General features: G+C 38.7%; 2 protein-coding genes across 3 annotated transcripts in view; both read right to left on the bottom strand.

The window, feature by feature from the left end:
- Nucleotides 1–1,413, bottom strand: part of LOC145344035 (synaptophysin-like protein 1) — a 30,988-nt gene extending 29,575 nt beyond the window's left edge. Inside the window, exons 1-2 of one of the 2 annotated variants that reach the window (XM_080190764.1) lie at nucleotides 1,313–1,413; nucleotides 1,160–1,230 (exon numbers count right to left, since the gene is read on the bottom strand). In XM_080190764.1, coding sequence (XP_080046890.1) covers nucleotides 1,160–1,228 — 69 coding nt within the window. In that variant the 5' untranslated portion in view covers nucleotides 1,229–1,230; nucleotides 1,313–1,413. The other variant, XM_080190762.1, reaches the window with a different exon arrangement.
- An 8,429-nt stretch (nucleotides 1,414–9,842) lies between these two features.
- The window catches only part of nampt1 (nicotinamide phosphoribosyltransferase 1), a 35,018-nt gene continuing 22,407 nt past the window's right edge, over nucleotides 9,843–22,453 (bottom strand). Inside the window, exons 8-11 of the mRNA XM_080190761.1 lie at nucleotides 21,405–21,524; nucleotides 20,194–20,334; nucleotides 19,281–19,415; nucleotides 9,843–11,768 (exon numbers count right to left, since the gene is read on the bottom strand). Coding sequence (XP_080046887.1) covers nucleotides 11,658–11,768; nucleotides 19,281–19,415; nucleotides 20,194–20,334; nucleotides 21,405–21,524 — 507 coding nt within the window. The 3' untranslated portion in view covers nucleotides 9,843–11,657. The remainder of the gene's footprint in view (nucleotides 11,769–19,280; nucleotides 19,416–20,193; nucleotides 20,335–21,404; nucleotides 21,525–22,453) is intronic.

The following is a 22,453-nucleotide window of genomic DNA, read 5'->3' as shown; positions in this document are numbered from 1 at the left end:
TATCGTAACTCAGCCGCAGCAGGAAATGCCATCTCTCATTTACATTCTGAAACCAACTACAAGTTGATCCATCAGTAGAATGAGACAGTTTTTACTCTGTTTGAGCAGAATCGTGAACCCAATCAGGGTCAGGACACCAAAACCCTCAGGGGAGACAAAACAGCCCTGAGACTCAACTCACACAGAAATAAGATCCCAACCAGAAAGGACTGTTGCCATGAAAGCTAACAAAAAAGTGAGAACACCTTCAGGAAGAGCAGTTTGTGTCAAAAAATCCTCTCCTGACATGTACCTCCTACACTTCCATAAATAAAAGGTTAATTTCATTAGTTATCAAACATTCCACCAAATAAAAGGTTCATCTCATTAGAAAATATTAGTTTCAGTAATAATGAAATGCAGACTTCCACAGTAAATAGCCATTTAACTAGTAATCTAACATTTAATAGTGAAATTAACTTTTATTTCATTAATTGTTAAACATTTCACAAAAAAGGTTAACTTCAATAGTAAGCGTTCATCTCATTAGTAACTTATCAATTTCAGTATCAAATGTTAATTTCATTAGTAATTCAATATTTCACAAGTTAATTTCACCAGTAATTCCATGTGAAATTCACCACTAAGTACTGATAACATTAATTTCACAACTAATCCAACATTAACTTCACTAATAATCTAACTTTAACTTTATTAGTAAGCATTAATTTCATTGATCTAACATTAATTTCATTAGTAATCCAATATTAACTTCACCAGTAAGTATTAACTCCATGAACCTCACAAAATAATCCAACATTAACCTTACTAGTAATTCAACATTAATTTCACTTGTAAGCATTTACTTCATGAGTAATCCAACATTAACTCCAGTAATAAGCATTCATTTTCCACTGTATCCTATACAGTTGACTGGAAGATTAAGCAGAACAATCTGCTCTTAATTACAGGGCAGGAGCTGGCATCGAGCCCCGGGGCTGATCACATGGCAGAACCGAGCAAGGCGCAGCCCAGCCCAGCCCCGGGTCCGGGCCATTCAGCCCCGGGCTGGAGTTTGAAGCAACCCTTTTTTCCCCCCCCCCCTGAGCTGCCAGCGTCCGGCCCTGCCCGGCCTTCCCTCAGCACCAACTAATGAGAAGACATGGAAGCTGCAGCTCACCCACTCCAAGATTTTGATGAAGCCGATGGGCTCCTTCAGCGGCCCCAAGTCCAGCTGCAACCCGGCCATCCCTGCAAAAAGCAACGAGACAGACTTGGGGTAAACGTGTGACTAATAACTGGCCGAGGGTGAAAGTGCGGCCCCCACTCCTACCTGTCCACCGCCTCCACTTCCTGTGTGTGCAACTGGGCGTCAAGTTCCTCCTGAGCAGCAGTTGAAATGGAGCAATGAAAAGTCAGACTCCTCCCTGCAATCCCAAGTCAGAATGGGAACTCAGCTTCCTGCTCACAGCTCCACACACAGGGAGAAACACTGAGCAACAGGTAGACTTAGAAACCACACACCAACTGTCAAGGACAGCCAGCTTTGAATCCCAACTAAACAAAAATTGGCAACAAACTTAAATAGTTGAAATAAAAGGATTTCCATTTAATGCTTTGCGTGATGCATATTAATGACCCAGACTTGGGCGTTCTGCACCTGGCAAAAACTTGGAAGCGATTTGAGCTGTGATGGTAGTAGGTTTTTAAGATAGTTTGTAATAGTGTGGGCGGACGCGTGGCAGGTGAAATTTGATGCCAGAGAGTTGTGAAGTGGTACATTTTGGTAGGCTAAATGAGGAGTGAGAAGATGAAATAAAGGATATAACTCGAAAGGAGGTACAAGGGTAGGGGAACCTGGAGGTATTTGTGTGTAAGTCGCTGAAACCGGCAAGCTGCAGAACTGGTTTGAAAAGGCATGCAAGATCCTGGGCTTTGTAAGAAGAGCATAATGTACAAAAAGGAAATTATAGAGAACTTTTCCACATCTCCAGTTCAGCCTCAACGGTGGCACAGTGGTTGTCACTGCTGCCTCACAGAGCCAGGGACCCGGGTTCAATTCCCAGCTTGGGTTGCTGTCTGTGTGGAGTTTGCACATTCTCCCTGTGTCTGTGTGGGTTTCCTCCACATCGTGATAGATGTGCTGGTTAGGAGCATTGACTCGAACAGATGCCATAGTGTTGGTGACTAGGGGAATTTCACAGTAACTTAATTGCTGTGTTAACGTAAGCCTTATGTGTACTAATAATTCAACTTTAAATTGGATAATTTGGGTACCACACTTTGGAATCAATATGAAGACTAGAGAAGGTACAGAAAAAGATCAACAAAAATTATTCCCAGTATGAGGGACTTCTATTACGTGGGTAGTTTGGAGAAGCTGGGATTGTTCTCTTGAAGAGGAGATTGAGAGGAAGTTTGAAGGAAATGTTCAAAATCATGAGGAGTCTGAACAAAGTAGATATTGAGAAAATGTTCCCAACGGCAGAAGGATCACAAGGACTCAAATTTAAAGTGATTGGCCAAAAACCAATGATAGTGTAAGGAAAACCATTTTTATGCAGCATGTGGTTAGAATCTGGAATGCACTGTGGCAGAGGCAGATACAATTGGGATGTTTAAAAGGGAATTGGAACTGCACCTGGAGGGAAAAGAATTGCAGGGGAATGGGAGGGGGAGCTGAGCCAGCATAGATAATGACAGGATGAATGTGCTGTAACTATTCTAAGATTCTAGAATATTTAACTTCTTTCAAACCTCAGAATGTACCAGAGGATTCTACAATCAATAAAGTTCTTTTTTTTAATGCAGCCACTTCTAATGGAGGAAACACTGCAACTAAATTTCACACAGCAAAGTCTAGTAGCAATGTAAAATGACCAGATCATCTGCTTAAGTGATGTTGATTTAAGTGTAAGTATTGATCATTAGACTATGAAGAACTTTCCTGCTCTGATTCGGATAGTGCCATGGGAACTGTTATGTTTAAATGAAATTAAATGTCTCATCAATAATTGACACTTTTGACGTTTCCTCAGTAATACACTGGAAGGTCAACCTGGCTTTGTGCTCAAGTCTGTGGCGATATGACAAGAATCATAACCTTCTGAGTCAGAAGCGAGTGCCATTGTTGATCACAGGATCGAGAGTAGGCCTTTTACCCCCTTTAGCTTGCCTGCTATTCATTAAGATCACAGCTGATCTATGACCTAACTCCATATATTTTGTTCTGAAGAGTCGTCCAGACTTGGAACATTGCTTCCATTCTATTGCCGTAGATGCTGTCAGACCTGCTGAAATTTTACAGTATTTTCCATTTTCCTTTAACATTCCAGCATCTGCAATGTTTTGCCCTTATCCATATATCTTTGCTTTTGCCCAACATTCCTGAATAGGATGGATGTCTTGTTGTGCCCTCTGAGCTGGAAGCTGAATTTAAGTCCTAACCCAGGACTTGATGTCCCTGGAAAGTGAATTCATAATGTCACCAAAAAGGTTGATTGTGAATCTGTAAGTCCATTCAAATAGCTTATGGCAGGTGATAAGAGCAGGATAGTTTCCTGGCCAGGCAGTAGCTGCAACACAACAGCCTCTGCCTGTTAAAAGACTCTAAGTCCAAGTTCTTGCCACAGTTAGTAGTCATGACAAATGTCCTCCTTACTTCAAGTGATTGCTAGATAGATATCCCTGATTTAAGATTAATCATTGGTCTAGCATTGATTGTCATTTGTGGAAGAATGTCCCAAATGTTTCCCATCTTTTGTGCAAGGTAAGTTTTTGAAATACTCTTAAAAGGCCTGGCTCAAATGTTTAGCATCTACCTTCTCATCCTAGACTCCCAGATCAGCACAAATAGTTCCTTTCAATATATCCTTACAAACTATCACCCCAGACCTAAATTTCATGGAATACAACCCCAGTTTGTGTAATCTCTCCTTGTAATTTAACCCTTAGGAGTCCAATAGCATTTTGCTAAATACACATTGCACTCCCTCCAGGGTCAATATATCCTTCCAGTGTGTGTCGTCCAGGACTTCACTCAGTACTCCAGGTGTGGTCTTATCAGGGCTTTGTACAGCCTGATATTCTGGAACTCTAGATATAAAAGGCCAGCATTCCATTAGCCTTTTCTGATTATTTTCTGTACCTACTCGTGACATTTTAATTGTTCTACATATATGGACCTCCCAAGTCTCTGAATCTCCATTGAATCTCCAAAAGAGCTTGGATTTATTTTGTAGATTGGTACGTGACCTAGGCAATTCATTTCCCACATTGGAGTGGTACAGAGTTTTATTTTCAGAATCATGAAAATTACGCTAAATAAAATTGCCCAGATTTACAATGGTACACATTTTTCAAATCTGTAAGATTCTCCTGCATGTCCAAATTTCCCTCCTCACCCCATATCTGATATTTCACCCCCTTCCCCCCCATATTCCATTTCTTCCCATGTCATATCCAATTAAGTCCAACTGCTTCTCCACCCCGACATCCAAAAATATCAGATGAACCTGATGTACACTCTTAGCTGTTTTCAATCCAACATGTTCTATTGTGACAGATCACCAGGATCAGGTGGTGTAGGGTCTAAAGAGGGGTGATAATGTTGCAGATACCCCATCCTCCCCTTATCCCCATAACCCCATGCATCTATCCTGCTAATTCACCTAACCTACACATCTTTGGACACTAAGGAGCAATTTAGCATAGCCAATCCACCTAACCGGCACATTTGTAATCAAACAATTATTCCATCTTATACACACTGCAAGTTTCTAGCGTGAGGTTCATGTAATAAAGTGTAATTGTGTAACCTCCTGAAATTAACCTCCAGAAAATGTACTGGCCAAGAAATCTAAAGACATCATTCAATATTTATTTCTGTCCTTTTGTGACAAAAAAATTACTGGGAAAATCTGTTGTAGCTGAGGTATGAAACTAATTCCTAACCCATCCCTTGAAGACCTGGACAGATTTATACTTAGCTCACTATCCTCATTTCAAAATATCCTTCAGTATTATTAGCTGTTTGCAAGTTGGGACACATATTTATGAGGAACTACTTCAGAAGCCCAAGTTAACTCAGACGCGTAGAGCATGGAATTTAACAAAGCCAGAGTTGAGGGTTCAATCCCTGAACTGGCTGGGGTAGTTCTTGGGACCTTTTCTTCTTATCTTGATAATATGATGTAAGCCAAGATTTGTATCTCTCAGATGAGGACATTATATGATGGAAGAAAGAGAGGTTAAACTTTAATTAACCTCAGCTTGAAAATGTAAATGTAGCAAGGGAAAATAATGCAATATTACCAAACCGGCACAAAAGGAAGAGCAAAAGGCTATCTTTCACAAGGATAGAAACCAGTTTGATCGCTTTGTAAAAGAAAGAATCTACAGGATTTCTTGATTATTGCTTAGGTTTGCAGATGTAAAGTGATAACTGTTCCTCCAATTGTTTGACTAGCACCTTTTTGCTCAGCCCATAATCAATGGACCCCCTATTGGGGAATATGCAAGTCAACACCAGGATGAACTGCGTGTCCAATATTGGTATGGCAGTAGTGAAGCAGAAGTAATCCACCCATCACAGAAATGGCACTGGGATCTGAGACAGGCTACCTCCAGCAAGCCTTAATCAAGCTTTAAAGTCAAGAGGCTGCCTAGCTACCGGAATTCCATGCAATAGTATTAAGAAAAACTACATGGTCTGGCATATCCATTTATCAACAAAGTTCTTCCAAAAGACATGGAGCTTCCAATGCTCATGCACAGTGGTAAGCAGTGAAAATATTTTGTGAAAAATACACAAGTGCAAAAGTTACTGGGAAAGAGACAAGGGACAGAGCTCTGTCACTGAGTCAGTAGGCACAATGGGTCAAATGGTATCCTCTGTGTTTTAAATGCCGTTCTGTGAAAACAAAAGGGAGGTTGGGAAAACTAATTTTCAGTCACTTTCAGAAGAAAAAAATTGCATCACCATATTGCTGAATACTAAAGTATATAATTTTGCAGCATGCCAGGTCATGTGAATGTGCTTCACCTTCTCTTTCAAATAGTGCATTCTAGATAATGCATTGCATTTGAAACATTCTTATCTATCTTTCCTCACCCCCTTCCACCTTAGTACTTCGCCAACCAACTTGTCCTCTTGCCATCAAGTTTCCTGCCAATAGAAATGGTTTCTCCTTGACGACAAGAATCATGTTTGAATATTTGAATCCAGCAGACATTACTGAATAGCTCAGATTTACAGTCAGCAATGAAGTGATGGTGCTCACCCCGACCTCAACGAACACTACCTACAAAGGTATAGCGATCTCTGGAATTAGTTTCCAGATGTTGAATTCAATCTGGTGCCAGTTGAAAGGGATTGTCAAGAGTCCAACAAGTGATGAAATCAAGCAAGATAAACAGCAATTACACTGAAGAATTTAATAGTCAGAAAATCAGAAAGTAAAATTTAATAATTATCCTTCATTTTTAAATAAATTTCAGAACACAATCAAGATAGGGGTGCACACTGGGAGCTGCAATTTCATTTCAAAATGTAAGTAACAGGAAAAAAAAACTGATATACAGATCTAAAATTATTTTCCAAGGCAAAGGAAGATGTTCAGCAGTAGTTGTGGCTTAATATGCCATTAAAAGTCCAGTTGCACTTCATTATCAAGGGAAAGGCCCTGCTGGAAGAGGGGTTAAACAGTAATATTCCAGCATAAAAGGGCAATATCTCAGTGGTTAAATGATTTCTAAAAGATTAAAGTGCCACAGATGACAACAGCATGCACCAAGGAGGATCAGAGAATTATGAGCTGCAGCTTTCAGAATATCCATGTTTAAGTACACGTGCAGACACTAGGTGTTGCTGTCAGTTTTACAGTTACGATGGTGAATGCATAGTTGCACCAATGTGACAGCCACAAAGTTTAGGTATTGAACCTCATCTTTAATTTGTCACCTGATCTCGTTGAATGTTCTTGCACATTTGTACAAATAAACCTCTCATAGCTAGCATTAATGTTGATCGTCCTATTGGTTTAGAAACTGAAACAGTGGGTTTTTTCTTCAGCTAATGCCTCCTATTAGCATTTTATGTAATTTGAGACTATTGATTGAGCATTGTAGCTCTTCCCATTTTTATTTGCGTTGCACATTACAAATTTAAAAGTGAAGTTTTCAATTTAGTTAAGACTTATTTCTCATTTTGACTGGGTCCTCAGAAGCCCACATTTTCATTCAGCTACATTCTACACCACTGTACTGCCTTAATCCTGGCAGCACTGAGGCAGCAATGCTAACCACTGAGCCAGGGACTCAGGTTCGATTCCAGCCTTGGGTCACTGTCATGCAGCACCTGCACATTCTCCCAGTATCTGCATGGGTTTCCTTCAGGTATTCCAGTCTCCTCCCACAATCCGAAAGATGTGCACCCAACCAGCATTGGCCACACTAAATTCTCCCTCAGTGTATCCGAACAGATGTTGGAAGTGTGGCAACTAGGGGATTTCACAGTAACTTCATTGCAGTGTTAATGTAAGCCCATTTATGACACTAATAAATAAAAACAGAAAATACTCATCAGGTTTGGGAGCATTTGTATAGAGAGAAACAGTTCATAGAAGGTCGAGGAGCTGAAATTGGAGGAAAAAAAGTTTCCCTGGAAAACATTTCCCATTTTTGACAAAAGGTCACCAACCAATTAAGCTAATTCTCCCTTCAGTTTTTACATCTGCAATGTTGTGTGTCTTTCTGTACCAATCTGATGTCTATTAAATTGTTGATTTATAAACATATTTTTGAGCAAAATACAAATCCATTTTTTAAATAGATTTGCACTTTCCACTGATCTTTAAAAAAATCTGTCAAAAAATAGAATCCCAATAGTGCAGAAGAAAGCCATTCGGCCCATCGAGTCTGCCCCGACCACAGTCCCAATCTCAACCCCATGCATTTACCCTAGCTAGTCCCTCTGAAACCAAGGGGCAATTTAATATGGTCATTCCACCTAACCTGCACATCTTTGGACTCTGGGAGGAAATTGGAGCACCTGGAGGAAACCCACACAGACACAGGGAGAACATGCAAACTCCACAGATAGTGATCCAAACCAGGAATCAAACCCAGGTCCCTGGCACTGTGAGGCATCAGTGCTAACCACTGTGCCATCCGTAATACCTAGTGATGTTATGTCCCCACCCCGTCCCGTCCCCTTTCAGACACAAGTTTTGCTATACTGGTTTGTTGACTCAATTTTGAAATGGATTTAAGAACATGAAGTTGCTATACATAGTTACACATCAAACTCAAAAAAATGTTATTCATGCGCAAGTTATTTTTTAAATTGCACGTTAAGTCTTACTGCCAACCAACCAGCTATTGTGTGAAGTATCATATCTTCAGAACCTAACAGTTGGGAGTTTTGTTTTACATGTGGTCTCAGCTCTCAAACCTATCGTTCTTTTTTTTCCATTATTATACAGATAAGTTAAATATTCTGATGAAGCATGTTGTTTCTTGCCCTGTTCACACAACACATTGTCTGTAGAAGGAGTCACATTAAACCAGATACCCAAGGACTGGAAACAATTGCTCAATTGCCTATTAAAAAGTCTGCAAGTGTCATAAATGGCAAGTACCAGTCTCTCATTACTGACCCTTTAATTTGGATTATTTAACATGTGTATTTTGACTAAGTTTAATGTTTCTGCTACTGAAGAGAATGATGCTTTAATTTTAATGGGACTTCACCTGAATTAGATTTCATTATGAAGATAGGATTCCAAATATTTCACTTGTACTTTTAGAGAATGTTCCCCAGTAAATTCAGTAACAGAGTTTAATGACTGCAAGAGTAATTAAAAGTAGTGTATTTACTAATAACATTGTCCAGAAGGGACCAATAAAATTTAAAGTAGTAAAAAAACTCAATACTCAACTATCCATAATTATAGATGCAGTAACATTGACTTTCTGGTCTAAAAGTAGTAAGCATACATTGTGTAGAAACAAAACTGTAGAAATTTATTCAAAACTCCTCAGACATAAGATACACCATGGAATACTCAGGAAATCAAAGGGTTAGATTTAAAAATCTTAATGGACATTTAATAACTCCAAATGTAGTTCTGGAGTAAACTACTAAGGAATTGCAGAGCGGTTTATATACACTAGTAGAACGGTAAATACTTAACAGAATTGTACTGATGCAACCAATATGGCAATTAAACAGATTGAAAAACTATGTGGGAAACAGATTGTCACCAATATCTGCAATAATTTTTCAAGGATAGGCAAGATGGTATTCAATGACATTCATTTCAGAGCTTTAAAGGGTTCATTCAACCAATATTATAGTAACTACCCAACAATGAAAATAGGGTTAACGAAAATCCACTTGGACACCATTCCCAGGAACAAATGTTTCTGGATCAGGTAAAGGTATGTTATTTTGTTAATTAACTCATTGAAAAGGTGAGCAGCATCATCAGATAGCTAACACAAATCAAAATATCAAGGCTTGTAACACTAATGCTCCAATCCTCCAGGCCTTTGAGCCCATTGAAGAGTATGAAATGAAACAAATTGAAATGTTTGGTTGGGATCCTGGGGATTTTACTTACTTGAATAATATGACCGCTGACGTACTTTTTTTTTCTCTTGGGCAGTTTCCCCCAATGGTTATTCAAGTCTTAGATCAAGTTGGATTGTGAAGATTTGCATCAGTCATCCAACCAACTCCATGATTTAAAAACTTTGAAATTCATCAAAATCCAAAACCAAATTGTTGGCACACCGTTGAACTCATTTTTCAAGGTTATCAAAAGGCAATAAATGGATCTTCAAGGAGCATTAATCCAAAATTTTAATTTAACACATTTATTCACATACTAAATTATTTAAATCAGGAGGGCAAGAACAGTAACATTTTTCAATCTGGAATAATCCAAACCGAACTAAAATGGTCATTTGGAAACAGAAACAGGGCATGTTAGAGTAATTAAAAAACACACTTTAATTTGTTTTTGTGTTAAAATAATGTAGGATATTTTTGATTGTTGCAGTGACAGATCATCATTTGATGCCTCAGAGTTGCTTTTGAGCAACTGGATAATATTCTCCCCCCGATTATTAAATGATCATTACGGAACATTTGCAGCAAAATAGATTAGACAAAAAATATTATTCAAGCCTGCTCAAGTTTGATAAACCATTTGAGATTAAATCATAGCAAGTGTACTTCCTGCTTTACAGCTTCTATGGTGGGACAACAACTGAACTCACAACACAATTGCCAAAAAAGTTCTTCTCCAGTTATTTCATGAATGTACAGATATGTTTGCCTGATATGATTAAAAAAGAATCCTATTGCTTAGTCTAGCAATCTGGTTTACTATTTAGGTATATTGCTACAGTAGGAAATATCAAGAAACATTAAAAGCAACACCCAAATCTGGGCGTATGAATCAAAGATACAGAATACAGGAAACATGCAACACAGTGCTGGTACACACAACAAGTTTTGAATTTTTGTAGAAAATTACAAGAGGGTGGAAGGTAGTATTTAAAGGGTGATTCTACACTTGGACTAATAAAATGTATATTTTTTATTGCCTTCACTCCTCACTGTAAGAGAAGTTAGGTTATTTGACGTTCAACTGGGATATTAATTGATGTATCTACTTTCCATGACAATTTCATTGTTGTGTAGAAACATTTTTTCTTAGGGTGATTATCTGAATTTAAAATGTACCAAGGAAAAAGGCAAAATAAAGTTGGCATCTCAAAGAAAGTGTCCTTCCTTAGAAGCAGTAAGAAATAGAAGGCAGGAGTTCATGAGTGCAGTGCGAGTCTAAGCAAAATTAATGAATATATTTGACAAATTACAAAAGTTCTTCAACAATAAATTTACTTTTGATTGTTCCATCCAACTGCAAATTTGGTTGTGATTAGATACTTTTCTTTCCTCAGTGTTTATGTTCTGTAAAAGCCTACATTTTTCAGCACACAAACAAGTCTACAAAAAAGTGCACTATTAACTACTCATCCCATCAAAATCTAAGCACACCTGTGTGCAAAAAGGTTTTGTTCACTACAATACCAAACGGTTGTATAATAGTCACAACTGTACTCTTTCCTATTCACAAACTGTCTTTAGTCCCAAACCAGAACAAAGTCTGTAATTATAAAATAGAACCCCCTTAAAAGAAAAAAAAACTTCATAAAATAGGAAGATTGAAAAGGGGTTTGGTATATATGTACACTAAAAATATATATATTTAAATTACTTCCAATATTGGCCAATATTTTTTAAACTGTGAAGTAATCCAGTTCAAACACATGACCAACATTTGCACATCTTCATAATTTCTAGTTACCACTATTATACCCCACAATTTACATATTACAACACAAGCAGCAGTTAGATGTTCAAGGCAACACATTTTTAAAATTTGTGTACAGCAAGCGTTAGTTAAAAATGCAAACTGCATTGGATGATCAGGGAATTGGTGACTGTCATTTGCCATTTTGTGTGGCTTGGCATAGTTATAAATTTTTTTAACTTTATAGGTAAATTTTAAAACGATTATGATACATATATCTGTGCACTGAACCCGCAACAGAATTGACATCATTGTGTACATATATATATATAGATATTTGACATGAACTTGAACTTATGGAAGGTTTCTCCATTCACATGGCTTCAGATGAGCATTTTCCCTCACTTCATCAAAGGTGTAGCTCTTTATAACTTTGCCATTCTTGAATACTGTATGCAGCAGATCCTGTAAATAAAACATTTCAAAATCAGATATGACTATAACAGATTTGAAATAAAGAAAAAACACCAATGCTGTCTTTCAAACTGTGGATCAACTAGTAATGAAAGGCATATAGTCACAAGCTAGTAATGTACAAATTGCTACATGACTGAATCTTGAAAGGGAGGCTCACTTCAAATCAATTGTTCCTGACAGACTGCTTCAGTTGGTAGCATTCTCACCCAAGTCAAAAGATTGTGGATTCAAACCCCACCTCCAGGAGTACACGCAAAAAAAGTAACAAACTAACACTGTAGTACTGACCGAAAGCTGTCCTATTGGAAATGCCATCTTTTGGCTTAGACATTAAACTGATGCCCAGTCTGTCCTCTCAGTTGGCTGTACAAAATTGCATGACAATTACGAAGAGCTGCAGGGATTTATCCCCTCCACTTGGATCCGGCAGTTTGCGGTGTCAACGGTAGTCATGATGTAGAGAAGCTGGCGTTGGACTGGGGTAAACACAGTAAGTTGTCTCACAATACCAGGTCAGAGTCCAACCAGTTTATTTGATAGTAATCTCACAAGCTTTCGGAAATGGTGTTCCTTTGTCAGGTGTGTGGAAGGTTCCACAGAGCTCTGTGGAATCTTCCACACACCCGACAGAGAAACACTGTTTCCAAAAGCTTGTGAGATTACTATCAAATAAACTGGTTGGACTCTGACCTGGTATTGAGAGACTTCTTACTGTGTTTACCCCAGTCCAACGCCGGCATCTCTACATCAGGATTTATCCCTGCCAGTATTTATCCCTTAAGTCAACAGATTAAGTAGTTATTGTTGCATTGCTGTTTGTGGGAACTCGTGTGCAAATTGGCTGCCATGTTTCCTACATTGCAATAGTAACTCCAGTGCAAATTAGCTGAAAAGTGCTCCGAAAAATCAAGTAATTGCAAAGACAGTATATAAACAAGTCTTTTTTCTCACTAATGCTCCATCTACATTCAGTTCTCAGCCACTTTATTTGCATATTCACTAACATGCAACACAAAAAGCTGTGTCATTCTTGCAATGCTTTCCTGCCCATTAGATTTTTTTGAAAAAAATTGTTTGCGTGCTGAGGTAGTGCAGAGGACAGTTTCTTTCAACTGCTGCACTTCTTTACTTCACTCCTACAATTGTACAGGAAATTACAGGACATTGATAAGGAAATGATATGTTCAAGTCAGATGTGTAAGTTGGACAGAGCTATTTCTGACATTGCCACTTGTTCTTCCACCTCATTCCACACCTGTTGTTCCAGCTTTTCTAAGCTAACTGAGCATTAACAATTTACGATGGCCTTCTTGCCCCTTCTTTGCAATCCATTACCATGCCACAGCCATGGGCAATTCTGCTCTATTGGGACCATGTACCTCACAGGGAAATGATCTGTCATGACTTTACCACAATAAACAGTGATCTTTGAAAGGAAGAATACAGAATGTCTCTGCCACTCTAGCAGAGTGGCAATACGTTCAAGGAGATTTCTTTATGCAGAATGCAAATGTAATCACTAATTCTGCATGAAGGGGAAAACTGGATAGTGGCCTTGATAAGTGCACTGTCTGCTTTAAAAAGGTTTTGCAAATACAGAAAGTGAATTCCAAATTTGGGATGGGGGGGCTTATTTTAAAGAAAGTTTACAATTTTGAGATGTAGTGCAAAGAAACTCGAATTTCAAACAGTCAGCGAGGAGTAGAACTCAAAGTAGATTTTAGAAAACGTGGCCTGTAAGAATGCAGGCTGCAAGTTAAACTTGTGAAATGAATACGTGTTTGATAGATTTATGATCAATAAAGGAGTCAGGGGTTATAAGGTGCAGGGGGCGGGGGGGGGGGGTGGGGGGAAGGAAAGCAAGACAGGAAAATAAAGCTGAGATCAGTCAGGTCAGTCATGGTCTGATCAAACATGATCAAGGAGCTGAATGGCCTACTCCTGCTCCTAATTATTGTGTTGAGGAAAAGCAGAAGATTGTTAAAGCCAGAGAAATATTAAACTAACCAAGCAATTTTCAAGAGAAAGATGGAAAATTAACATTAAAAAATCCAGAGGGACTTTATAAAACAGGGATTTTCCTGACAGTGTTCAACATGCATACAATTACCAAGTTTCACATTCCACACAAGCACCCTTACATCTTTTTGCTCTGCCAGTACTTAGGTTCACAATTATTAATCTCCACAATGGGAGTTTTCATTCTAAGCTACTCATCGATGGTATTTCTGAACCATATGGTCAGGAAAGTGAAAAAATACTGCATTTGCAATCAATAGATTCGAAGTACCCATTCAGATACCATTATTACTATTTTTGAAAAAAGCCTTCATTCATTTTTGTTACCACTCCCAGGCTTCAAAATAAACCAACAGCTAACAGTTGGTTTAGTGGCAGGAATGTGTGGTGAATCTGATGGGAACTAAAAACTGCCATAAAATCCCATTGCAATTCTCCCAATGGCAGGTCACTCTTCCTGCTGGCAGATGTCATAAATACTATTTACACCTCAAATGGTTATTATTAGAACAGCTGCCCACCACCAAATTGTCAGGCCTTTGAATTTCTGCCATGCTAGTGGGAATTTACATTTTAGCAATCTGGTTTGATGCCAAGTGGTATGCACAAGACCCTCAGTTCCCCAGAGACTTCGGGGTGAGTGCAGCAACTCTTTGCCATAGTGCTGCACTACTCAGCATTCTACTCATTCCTACCCCCATTTTTGAGCTCATCTTCATGGACAGCACCATGCTGCTAGACTCATGGACCCTCCTGTGCCACTGACTCAAATCAGTACCACACTTGGAGTTGGGGAGTATAAGCAGTTTCCTTTGCCACCCAGTGTCTATCGCATTTGTGGGACTCATGCAACAAAGATCTGAAGTTCAACCATGGATGGAGTGTGAGGGGTGGCTGGGGAGGAGTGAGGGGGTATGGCCTAAAGATAAAGGGGACAATATTTGGAGGAGTGGGGTGGATGCCGAGAGCTCACAATAGCATGTAGAGGGGTAACAAGGTGGATGATGAAGACAAACAATGGGATGCAGAGGTGAAGGAATCTGGACCTGACAAGGCGGCATTAAAAGTTCACACAGTAAGAAGAAGTCTGACAACACCAGGTTTAAGTCCAACCAATTTGATAGTAAACTCGCAAGCTTTTGGGGTTTGCCCCTTCGTCAGGTGATTGGAGAGTTCTGGCCTCAGACAGAGCATATAACAGCACAGACAGTTTACAGATTACTGCTGTTATATGCTCTGTCTTGAGGCCAGAACTCTCCATTCACCTGATGAAGGAGCAAACCCTGAAAGCTTGCGAGTTTACTATCAAATAAATCAGTTGGTCTTAAACCTGGTGTTGTCAGGCTTCTTACTGTGTTTACCCGAGTCCAACACCAGCATCTCCACATCTTAAAAGTTCACAAACAGGAAGGGGATGTGCTGAAAGGGAAATCACATTTCCTGAAAGGGGATGGGTGAAACTCCTGGTTAGATGAGTAGAAGTCCAGGTTAGGCTTGGGCAGGCAATGGGCTCAGGGAAAAGTTGGCTCAATCAAGGAATGTCCTGTTGAGACTATTTCCCTCTGGGTTGCTGACATCTTGCACGATCCAGTGAAGAAAACAGGTGGGCTGGGGAAAGAGAGAGAGATGAGTGTACTGGGCTGGTATTTAAATATGGCACCACGACCTTCAAACCAGTCAGCTGAGGGCCTGCTAGAAGAGTTGGAGGGAACTTAATTGTGCATAATTATTCAGCTTCCAAGTGCAAAATCAGGTGCAGGATCCCAATTTTCTGATTGGTAGTACAGGCACTACTGGAGCTGCTTGCCACCAGACTTAGGGCTTGCTAGATCCTACTCACTACGCACAGAACTTTGTCAGAGTTCACAGTAACCAGCTTTTTCACACAATGAGGCAACATTTCCTGAACAGGGTCTCAAGTTTCTTTTTCTTTGGAAAGAGACAATTCAAATGTCATCAAACAGGAACATCCTCAAAATAAGGGAAGTCCTTCCACAGTCAGAATTCCTAATTAATAGAAATATTGTTTAAATAACAGCAGATAACCATTAAAATTTAGCCAAACCTATAAGAAAATCTGTTGATTAAATACCAAAGGCTTTAAACAGGAGAGTCCCCAATTCAGAAGTAAGGATTTCAAGGGATCCCAGTCCTGAACATGCATCACTTCCCATTATTTTACTGTTGATTTCAAACCTGTCCTTTCTCATTCATCACTCTACACTCCTAACTACTGAAAATTCTTAACTTCTCATAACCCCGACTCCTATTGCTCCCTCAACTGTAAATGCCTTATTCAACCAAAAAAAGAAAATGCTGGAGAATCTCAGCAGGTCTGGCAGCATCTGTAAGGAAAAAAAGCTAACATTGAGTTCAGATGACCTTTTGTCAAAGCTGGCCTACTGGGTCCCCTCCCAAACTCCTTTACCGGTACATCAATTATTATTTAGGTTCCAGCATCTGCAGTAATTTGCTTTTATCCAATGTCTTATTCAGGCTTGCCACAACACTACAGACAAACAGAAAATTACCAACTAATGATCATGACATTCAGTTGTATGCAGGATTGCCTGACATTCTTGCCAACTCATCCAGTCCTGCTCCAACTGATGTTCTTCCCTTAACCCACCCTATTTTTGCTGGAGAATTGAGGCCTCAGCTTCTCAACAAATATAGTAACAACTGGAAAGAAGGCTTTTAGATACAAGTATGCAGATGATACTATAGAGGGCGGCAAAGGAAATTGGGAGCGGGATGTTAGAGAGAGCAGTAGAGACAGTAAATTAGCAGGCCAAATTAAAAAGTTAAAGCTTATTTATTGGTCACACAAGTAGGCTTACATTAACACTGCAACAAAGCTACAAAAGATCGCGAATATAGCCCAATCCATCACGCAAACCAGCCTCCCATCCATTGAGTCTGTCTACACTTCCTGCAGTCTTGGCAAAGCAGTCAGCATAATTAAGGACCCCACGCATCCCAGACATTCTCCCTTCCATCTTCTTTCTTCGGGCAAAAGATACAACAGTCTAAGGTCACGTACCAACTGATTCAAGAATAGCTTCTTCTCAGCTGCTGTCAGACTTTTGAATGGACTCACCTCGCATTAAGTTGATCTTTCACTACACCCTAGCTATGACTGTAACTCTACATTCAGCACTCTCTTATTTCCTTCTCAATGAATGGTATATTTTGTCTGTATAGTATTCAAGAAACAATACTTTTCACTATGTTAATACATGTGACAATAATGAATCAAATCAAAACTCCCCTAGTTGCCACACTCTGGCACCTCTGGGTACATTGAGGAAGAATTTAGTAAGGCCAATGCACCCTAACCATTGGCTTTGATAAATTCTAACAATCCAAATTGGAATATTCACTTCATGGTGAAAGACCAGGGATCGAGAGCAGTAAGAATGTATCTTTTTTAATGTGATAGGTACAAAGTGCTCAAGTACAAAAAAAATCAAAATGGAATGTTCAACCGCACCTCAGAAAAGTTGAGCAAGAGACACTTCAGTTGTGCAGCACCTAATTAAACTCCATTTTCAACAGGGCATTCACTTTTTGACACTAAACTTAGGAAAAATATGTTGAACTTTGGAAGTACTGAGCAGATTGATCTGAAGGAGGATAAATGGTTTAAGTTTGGTTTGTATCTTTGTGATTTTAGATTATATTGATTTGGTCAACTCAACAGAATTGAGAACAATCTGAAAATTAGGACCAAACCATTTACAAATGAAATCAAGGCAGACCTTCATACACTCTTCCACCACCGAGTGTTTCCACTACCAACATAAAAGGATGTGGAGTAAGGAAAGTAAATGAAACAGATATAAATCAACGACAATCTAATCAAACAATAGATTAAGCTTGAGGGACCCATGTTGCTAATTTATATTTAAAGCACTTGTAGTGCCATGATCTGCTTAAGTTGCTGTATGTAGTTTAAGATCATTGCCAGTTGAACAAACTGGGGCAAGGCTGAAAGACAGATAACAGATCAAGGGCATGCAGTTAGTGGTGAGAGCAAGTCTCTCATTTCAGGATTCTGTCCAGCAGGGGGCAAGTTAGGTCAGAGCAAAATAAACTTATCCTATTAGGAGGGATAAATGGTGGCATAAGAGTAGAGGAGAGTGGATATAGCAGTAAAGCCAACAAATCTATGCTTGGGGGGGGGTGAAGGGTGAAGGGATGGGAGGTATCTGGTTTGCAACAGGGATGCCATATGATTTTCAGGAGCAGGTGGGGGAATGTTTATTTTGCAATCCATCATTAAAAATGATACCATACAAGTGGTGTAGCGGGAAGTGGGATATGGAGGAATGAATTTGATGCCCAACACATTTTCCCACATGTTACTAATTCACCTCTCTGTGGAAATGCCCCACTTTATCGTTAAAGTCTATTTGAATGTTTGCTCTCTCCTTTATTAACTAAAGCAAGAAAGTCTAGAAAAATGTGATTTTCACTCCTGGAATGCAAGCTTCACCATATTCTTTACTGGAAAGATATTGGAGCCATGAAATCAGATGCCCAAAACTCCTAGCAATATTTAAAATCTCACAAACTCAGTATCACTTAATTTTATATTTAATATCTCTATAAAAAATTGCAAAATCCAACTGGTTCCCCCAACTTTGTCCTTTTCTGCTTGCAGACTCATCTTTAAAGATTTGTATTTCCTTCATGGTTCTCTGTTCCATTTTGTTAACAATCTTGCGAGAAAAGTCTATTGATTCTATTCCACTTCCCAAATTACTATTTCACATTTCTCTGTGATAAACAGCCTTGACAACCCATTGCTTGTCCACTAGCCTAGGCGCTCCTGTGTTTTTTCCGCACACTTTACTCAACTACCAATATCAGCCATTTTGGGATTAATCGCAAATAATTTAACAAGACATTCCATAAATCATGTCAGCCAACCTGAAAAATCACTTGTTCCTTTACCTGCAAACTATCTTTCTAACTGCTTGGCTACATTCCTTGTTTAACAAGTCTTATGATTTTTCAAAGTTCACACTTCCATGCACCACATAAGCTTTACGCACACTGTTCAAGAGAAATGTGTCTGTATCTTGACTGCCATTTGGTTTGTACATACATTTTCTACAGGTTAATTAAATTCACCTTGTGCAAATTTCAGACAGATTTTGGCAAAGCTCCAAATGAACAAGTTCTTTAAATCAATAGTAATCCAAGGTACAATACTGGACTCGCGTTCTCATTTTTTTAATAACTTTCATTATTACTTATGAGTGGCAAATGTTGGAATGGGGAGCAAGAGTAGAATTCCACAAACAGAATCACAATCTTACAGTGCCAGTCAGTCCATCGAGTCTGAACTGGCTCTCTGAAAGAGCATTAAAATGTTAACACTTTCTTCTAATCTGCTTAATTAACTTTGGTAATAGTCATGTGAAGCTTTCCATGCTTTTGTGGCGGAGTAGACAAACATACAGATTTACTTACAGGACCATTTTCTTCCAGCTCTCCTTTACCCTCTTCAAGGGTAATGTAATCCCCTGAAGGAGTACAGTGCAATGACAGACGTCCCTTCTTAGATCGTTTGTTTGGATCCATAACTGGATCTTTAAAAACATTTACCTAAAAAGTGAAAAAAGTCCATTTACAGGCATGCAGTACCATTTATAACTTGAACTAGAAAGCAGAAAATATCCACACAAAAACATTACTCAATAATACATTCATGATATTAAGTAACAAGGATCTGCAAAGGTTGCAGGTTCATAAATGCTATCCAATAACCAGCAATGGAAAGTGCATCCGTGAATCAGTCTGCCAACACTCAATGTTTGCTGTCAGAGTGAGAAAAGGTAATAAAGGGTTGCTTTTATTAAAACAAAAACTCCAGTGAGCATTAGGAATAGGAGAAAATAGCTGTAGAGCACAGCTATGAACACAAAGGGCATTAGATACTTGCTTCCAAGAGGATAATTGAATGGGTATAGAAAGTAAAGAGAGTGGCTTAGATCAGGAGCCACATGGAGTGGGGGGAGAAATAATTTAGATGTTTCTGTGATTACATTCTATGAATTACTTAGTTACACTGTTGAACTTTAATTCTGCTGAACAAGTTGTAAGTCTAAAGTTTTATGCTGTCATATTAAAGGGATTTGACATTTAGTGAACTGTGCACTCAAAAGGTTATGTATATATAGTGCAGTTGGCCAGAATAAGCATGAAAAGATATTAGTCTACTTCTTCAGTAGAGCAGTCCAGAGCAAGTTCATAATTGATCGGAAAGGGATTTGATTCATATGCTACGTAGACAAATGTGTGGAGATCAAACCCAAAGTAATTTCTCTACCCAAAACTTAGTTGTTTTAAATACAGGTCAGTTACTCATTGTAGCATAACATACCCCAAGTCCATTGGTTACCACATAACTGCATTTGAAGGAACAATTCAGAAGATCTCTTGTCATCTTCTGCAGCAAAGCACCACCAGATCCAAAGGTAATGTTCTCAATACTCCATTTATGTTCTTTCATTCCTTGTACAATCTGAAAAACGCCACAATGTTTAGTGACTTACAAATTGCACGTTGGAAAATTCCTCTGATAAAGATAACCATTCTGCTCATCTGTAACAATCTTGCACCCCTCCCATTGCTGCGTCCAGTTGTTTCTTAAAAAGAAGGATTTCGCTTCCATCACTCTAAGCTGAATTTCTTTTCAAGTTAATCACTTCATGTAAAGAAACTTTTGGTGTCAGTCTTCAAGTTACTTATTGTTTGAAAGCACGTTCCATTGTCTCTGGCTTAATTTAAACTAGTTTTCTGGATGAACTTTTTCCATACCATTTACTGCCCACATCTGAAAAAAGCCATTTTTCCAGCAGATCAATATCACCCTCGTTTCCCAAACAACTGGAGCAGAAGTAATCAAGGTATACCCTGATCAAAGTGCCTACACAGTTTGACCTAGATTTCCTTTGATTTGAAGCCTGTGGTTTTAGCTATTTATTTCCACTGGTTTCTTCCTATTTTGTTCTGCAGCAAAACTGAAGAAATAATATAATCTAAACAGTTAAAAGGTGCACAAAATTCAAACTAAACATGGACATGTAAATACAATAAAGTGAACAGGAGTTAGTTTAAAAAGTGTGCCATGTTCCACTCATCCGCTACTACTACCACCCTTGTTAGTTTACATCAGCTCCGAGCTGACGCCAGTTTAAAAATTAATGTTTAATTAGTGTCAATCTCACCAGTCTCCATTGCTGTGACCACCAGCACTGTACTGCAACACTCCTCACTCCCTCATCAATAAATTCCATTCCATTGACCCTTGTACCCTTTCATTCAGTCAACCATAAGCACTCATACTTTCAATGATATAGGCCCCCATGCCCTTGGAATGCTTTGTCTCAATCCTCTCCTCCTCCAAGATCCTCCTTATAACCGCTTAAACATTTTGGTCATCTGCTTTCATGTGAAACAGATGTTGTTGCAGTACACTTCACTGTGTGTGGTTATCTTTCAGTCAGGAACAGCTTCTCTAAAATCTCAGCCATTACGATTTCTTGAAAAAAGCCAGTGTGTGCAATTACTTTGTGTATTGTGCAGTCATACCTCTTGCAGAGTGTTTATATCCACACCATCTCCCTGAATAATTCTCAAAAAAGGAGGAAGTACTTTGTAACCTTTGCAATTCTCAGTAGGTGGAAATTTCTTTCCAAGGATCTCCAGAACCTGTTGGTCAGAAAATTGACGATTTGATAATTTGACAGCACACTATCAAAGGTCAGTTATTTGACTTGTTACTTCAAGATCAATCACAACACCAAAATGTCTCTTGCAGAACACTGAATTAGTTTTTATATTCATCAGTCTACAGTCTTTTTAATTCTTCTCTCCAGCTTAGTTTTAACAAGACCTATCATTAATGTGATTCCAGAACAGACTACTGCAATTTCTGAGGAAGGAGCTGGTGAACTGGGTTCCACAAATTCAATTCCTCATCGTGAGTGCCAGGACTTAATAGTTTTCATCCTTAATTTTAGCATTTATATCAAGAGACAACATTAGTTATGGCTATTTATGCAGAACTTCTGAGTTCTCCTGAAGGATATATACCCAATGCCAATTTTGTTTTTTTTTAAATATAGGTATTGCCAACATTGATTTTTTCATTTTTAAATCAAATAGAGCATAGTATTCATCTAGATACATAATTTGTCCATTTGGATTTTTTGTATAAGAACTCTTACAAATTGGCCCAAGATATCCTTGCAAATAATATCTATCATTTAGTTTCACTCTTTTGGCCAATATGTACAAGCCCACTAAGTAATGTTAATTTGATCTTCTGCTTAAAATCTTTAGTGTGGGGGCAGGGGTGGGGTGGGGATATTTGGTTTAGAATATTCCCATCTCAGTCTGAAAATATGCTAATGTTCATATTGTTACACATCAAAAACACAGTCTCAGCAGTTTCAGACGAGCATACTTTGGGTTTCCTTTCCTTTCAATCCAAGAATACACTTAAAAGAAACCTCGAACTTTAGGGTTGAATTGGAACTCAATTGGTAGAATTAAGTAAGCCTGAGTCACTGGTGAAATTCTTTACAAATAAACATTAAATACATGTGAAAAAGTATATTTCTAAGTATTATGTAGTA

This window comes from Carcharhinus amblyrhynchos, chromosome 6 (genome assembly GCF_965287045.1).
Source record: "Carcharhinus amblyrhynchos chromosome 6, sCarAmb.v2.hapA, whole genome shotgun sequence".
NCBI classification, from domain to species: Eukaryota; Metazoa; Chordata; class Chondrichthyes; order Carcharhiniformes; family Carcharhinidae; genus Carcharhinus; species Carcharhinus amblyrhynchos.
This window is presented reverse-complemented; position numbering and strand designations above follow the sequence as displayed.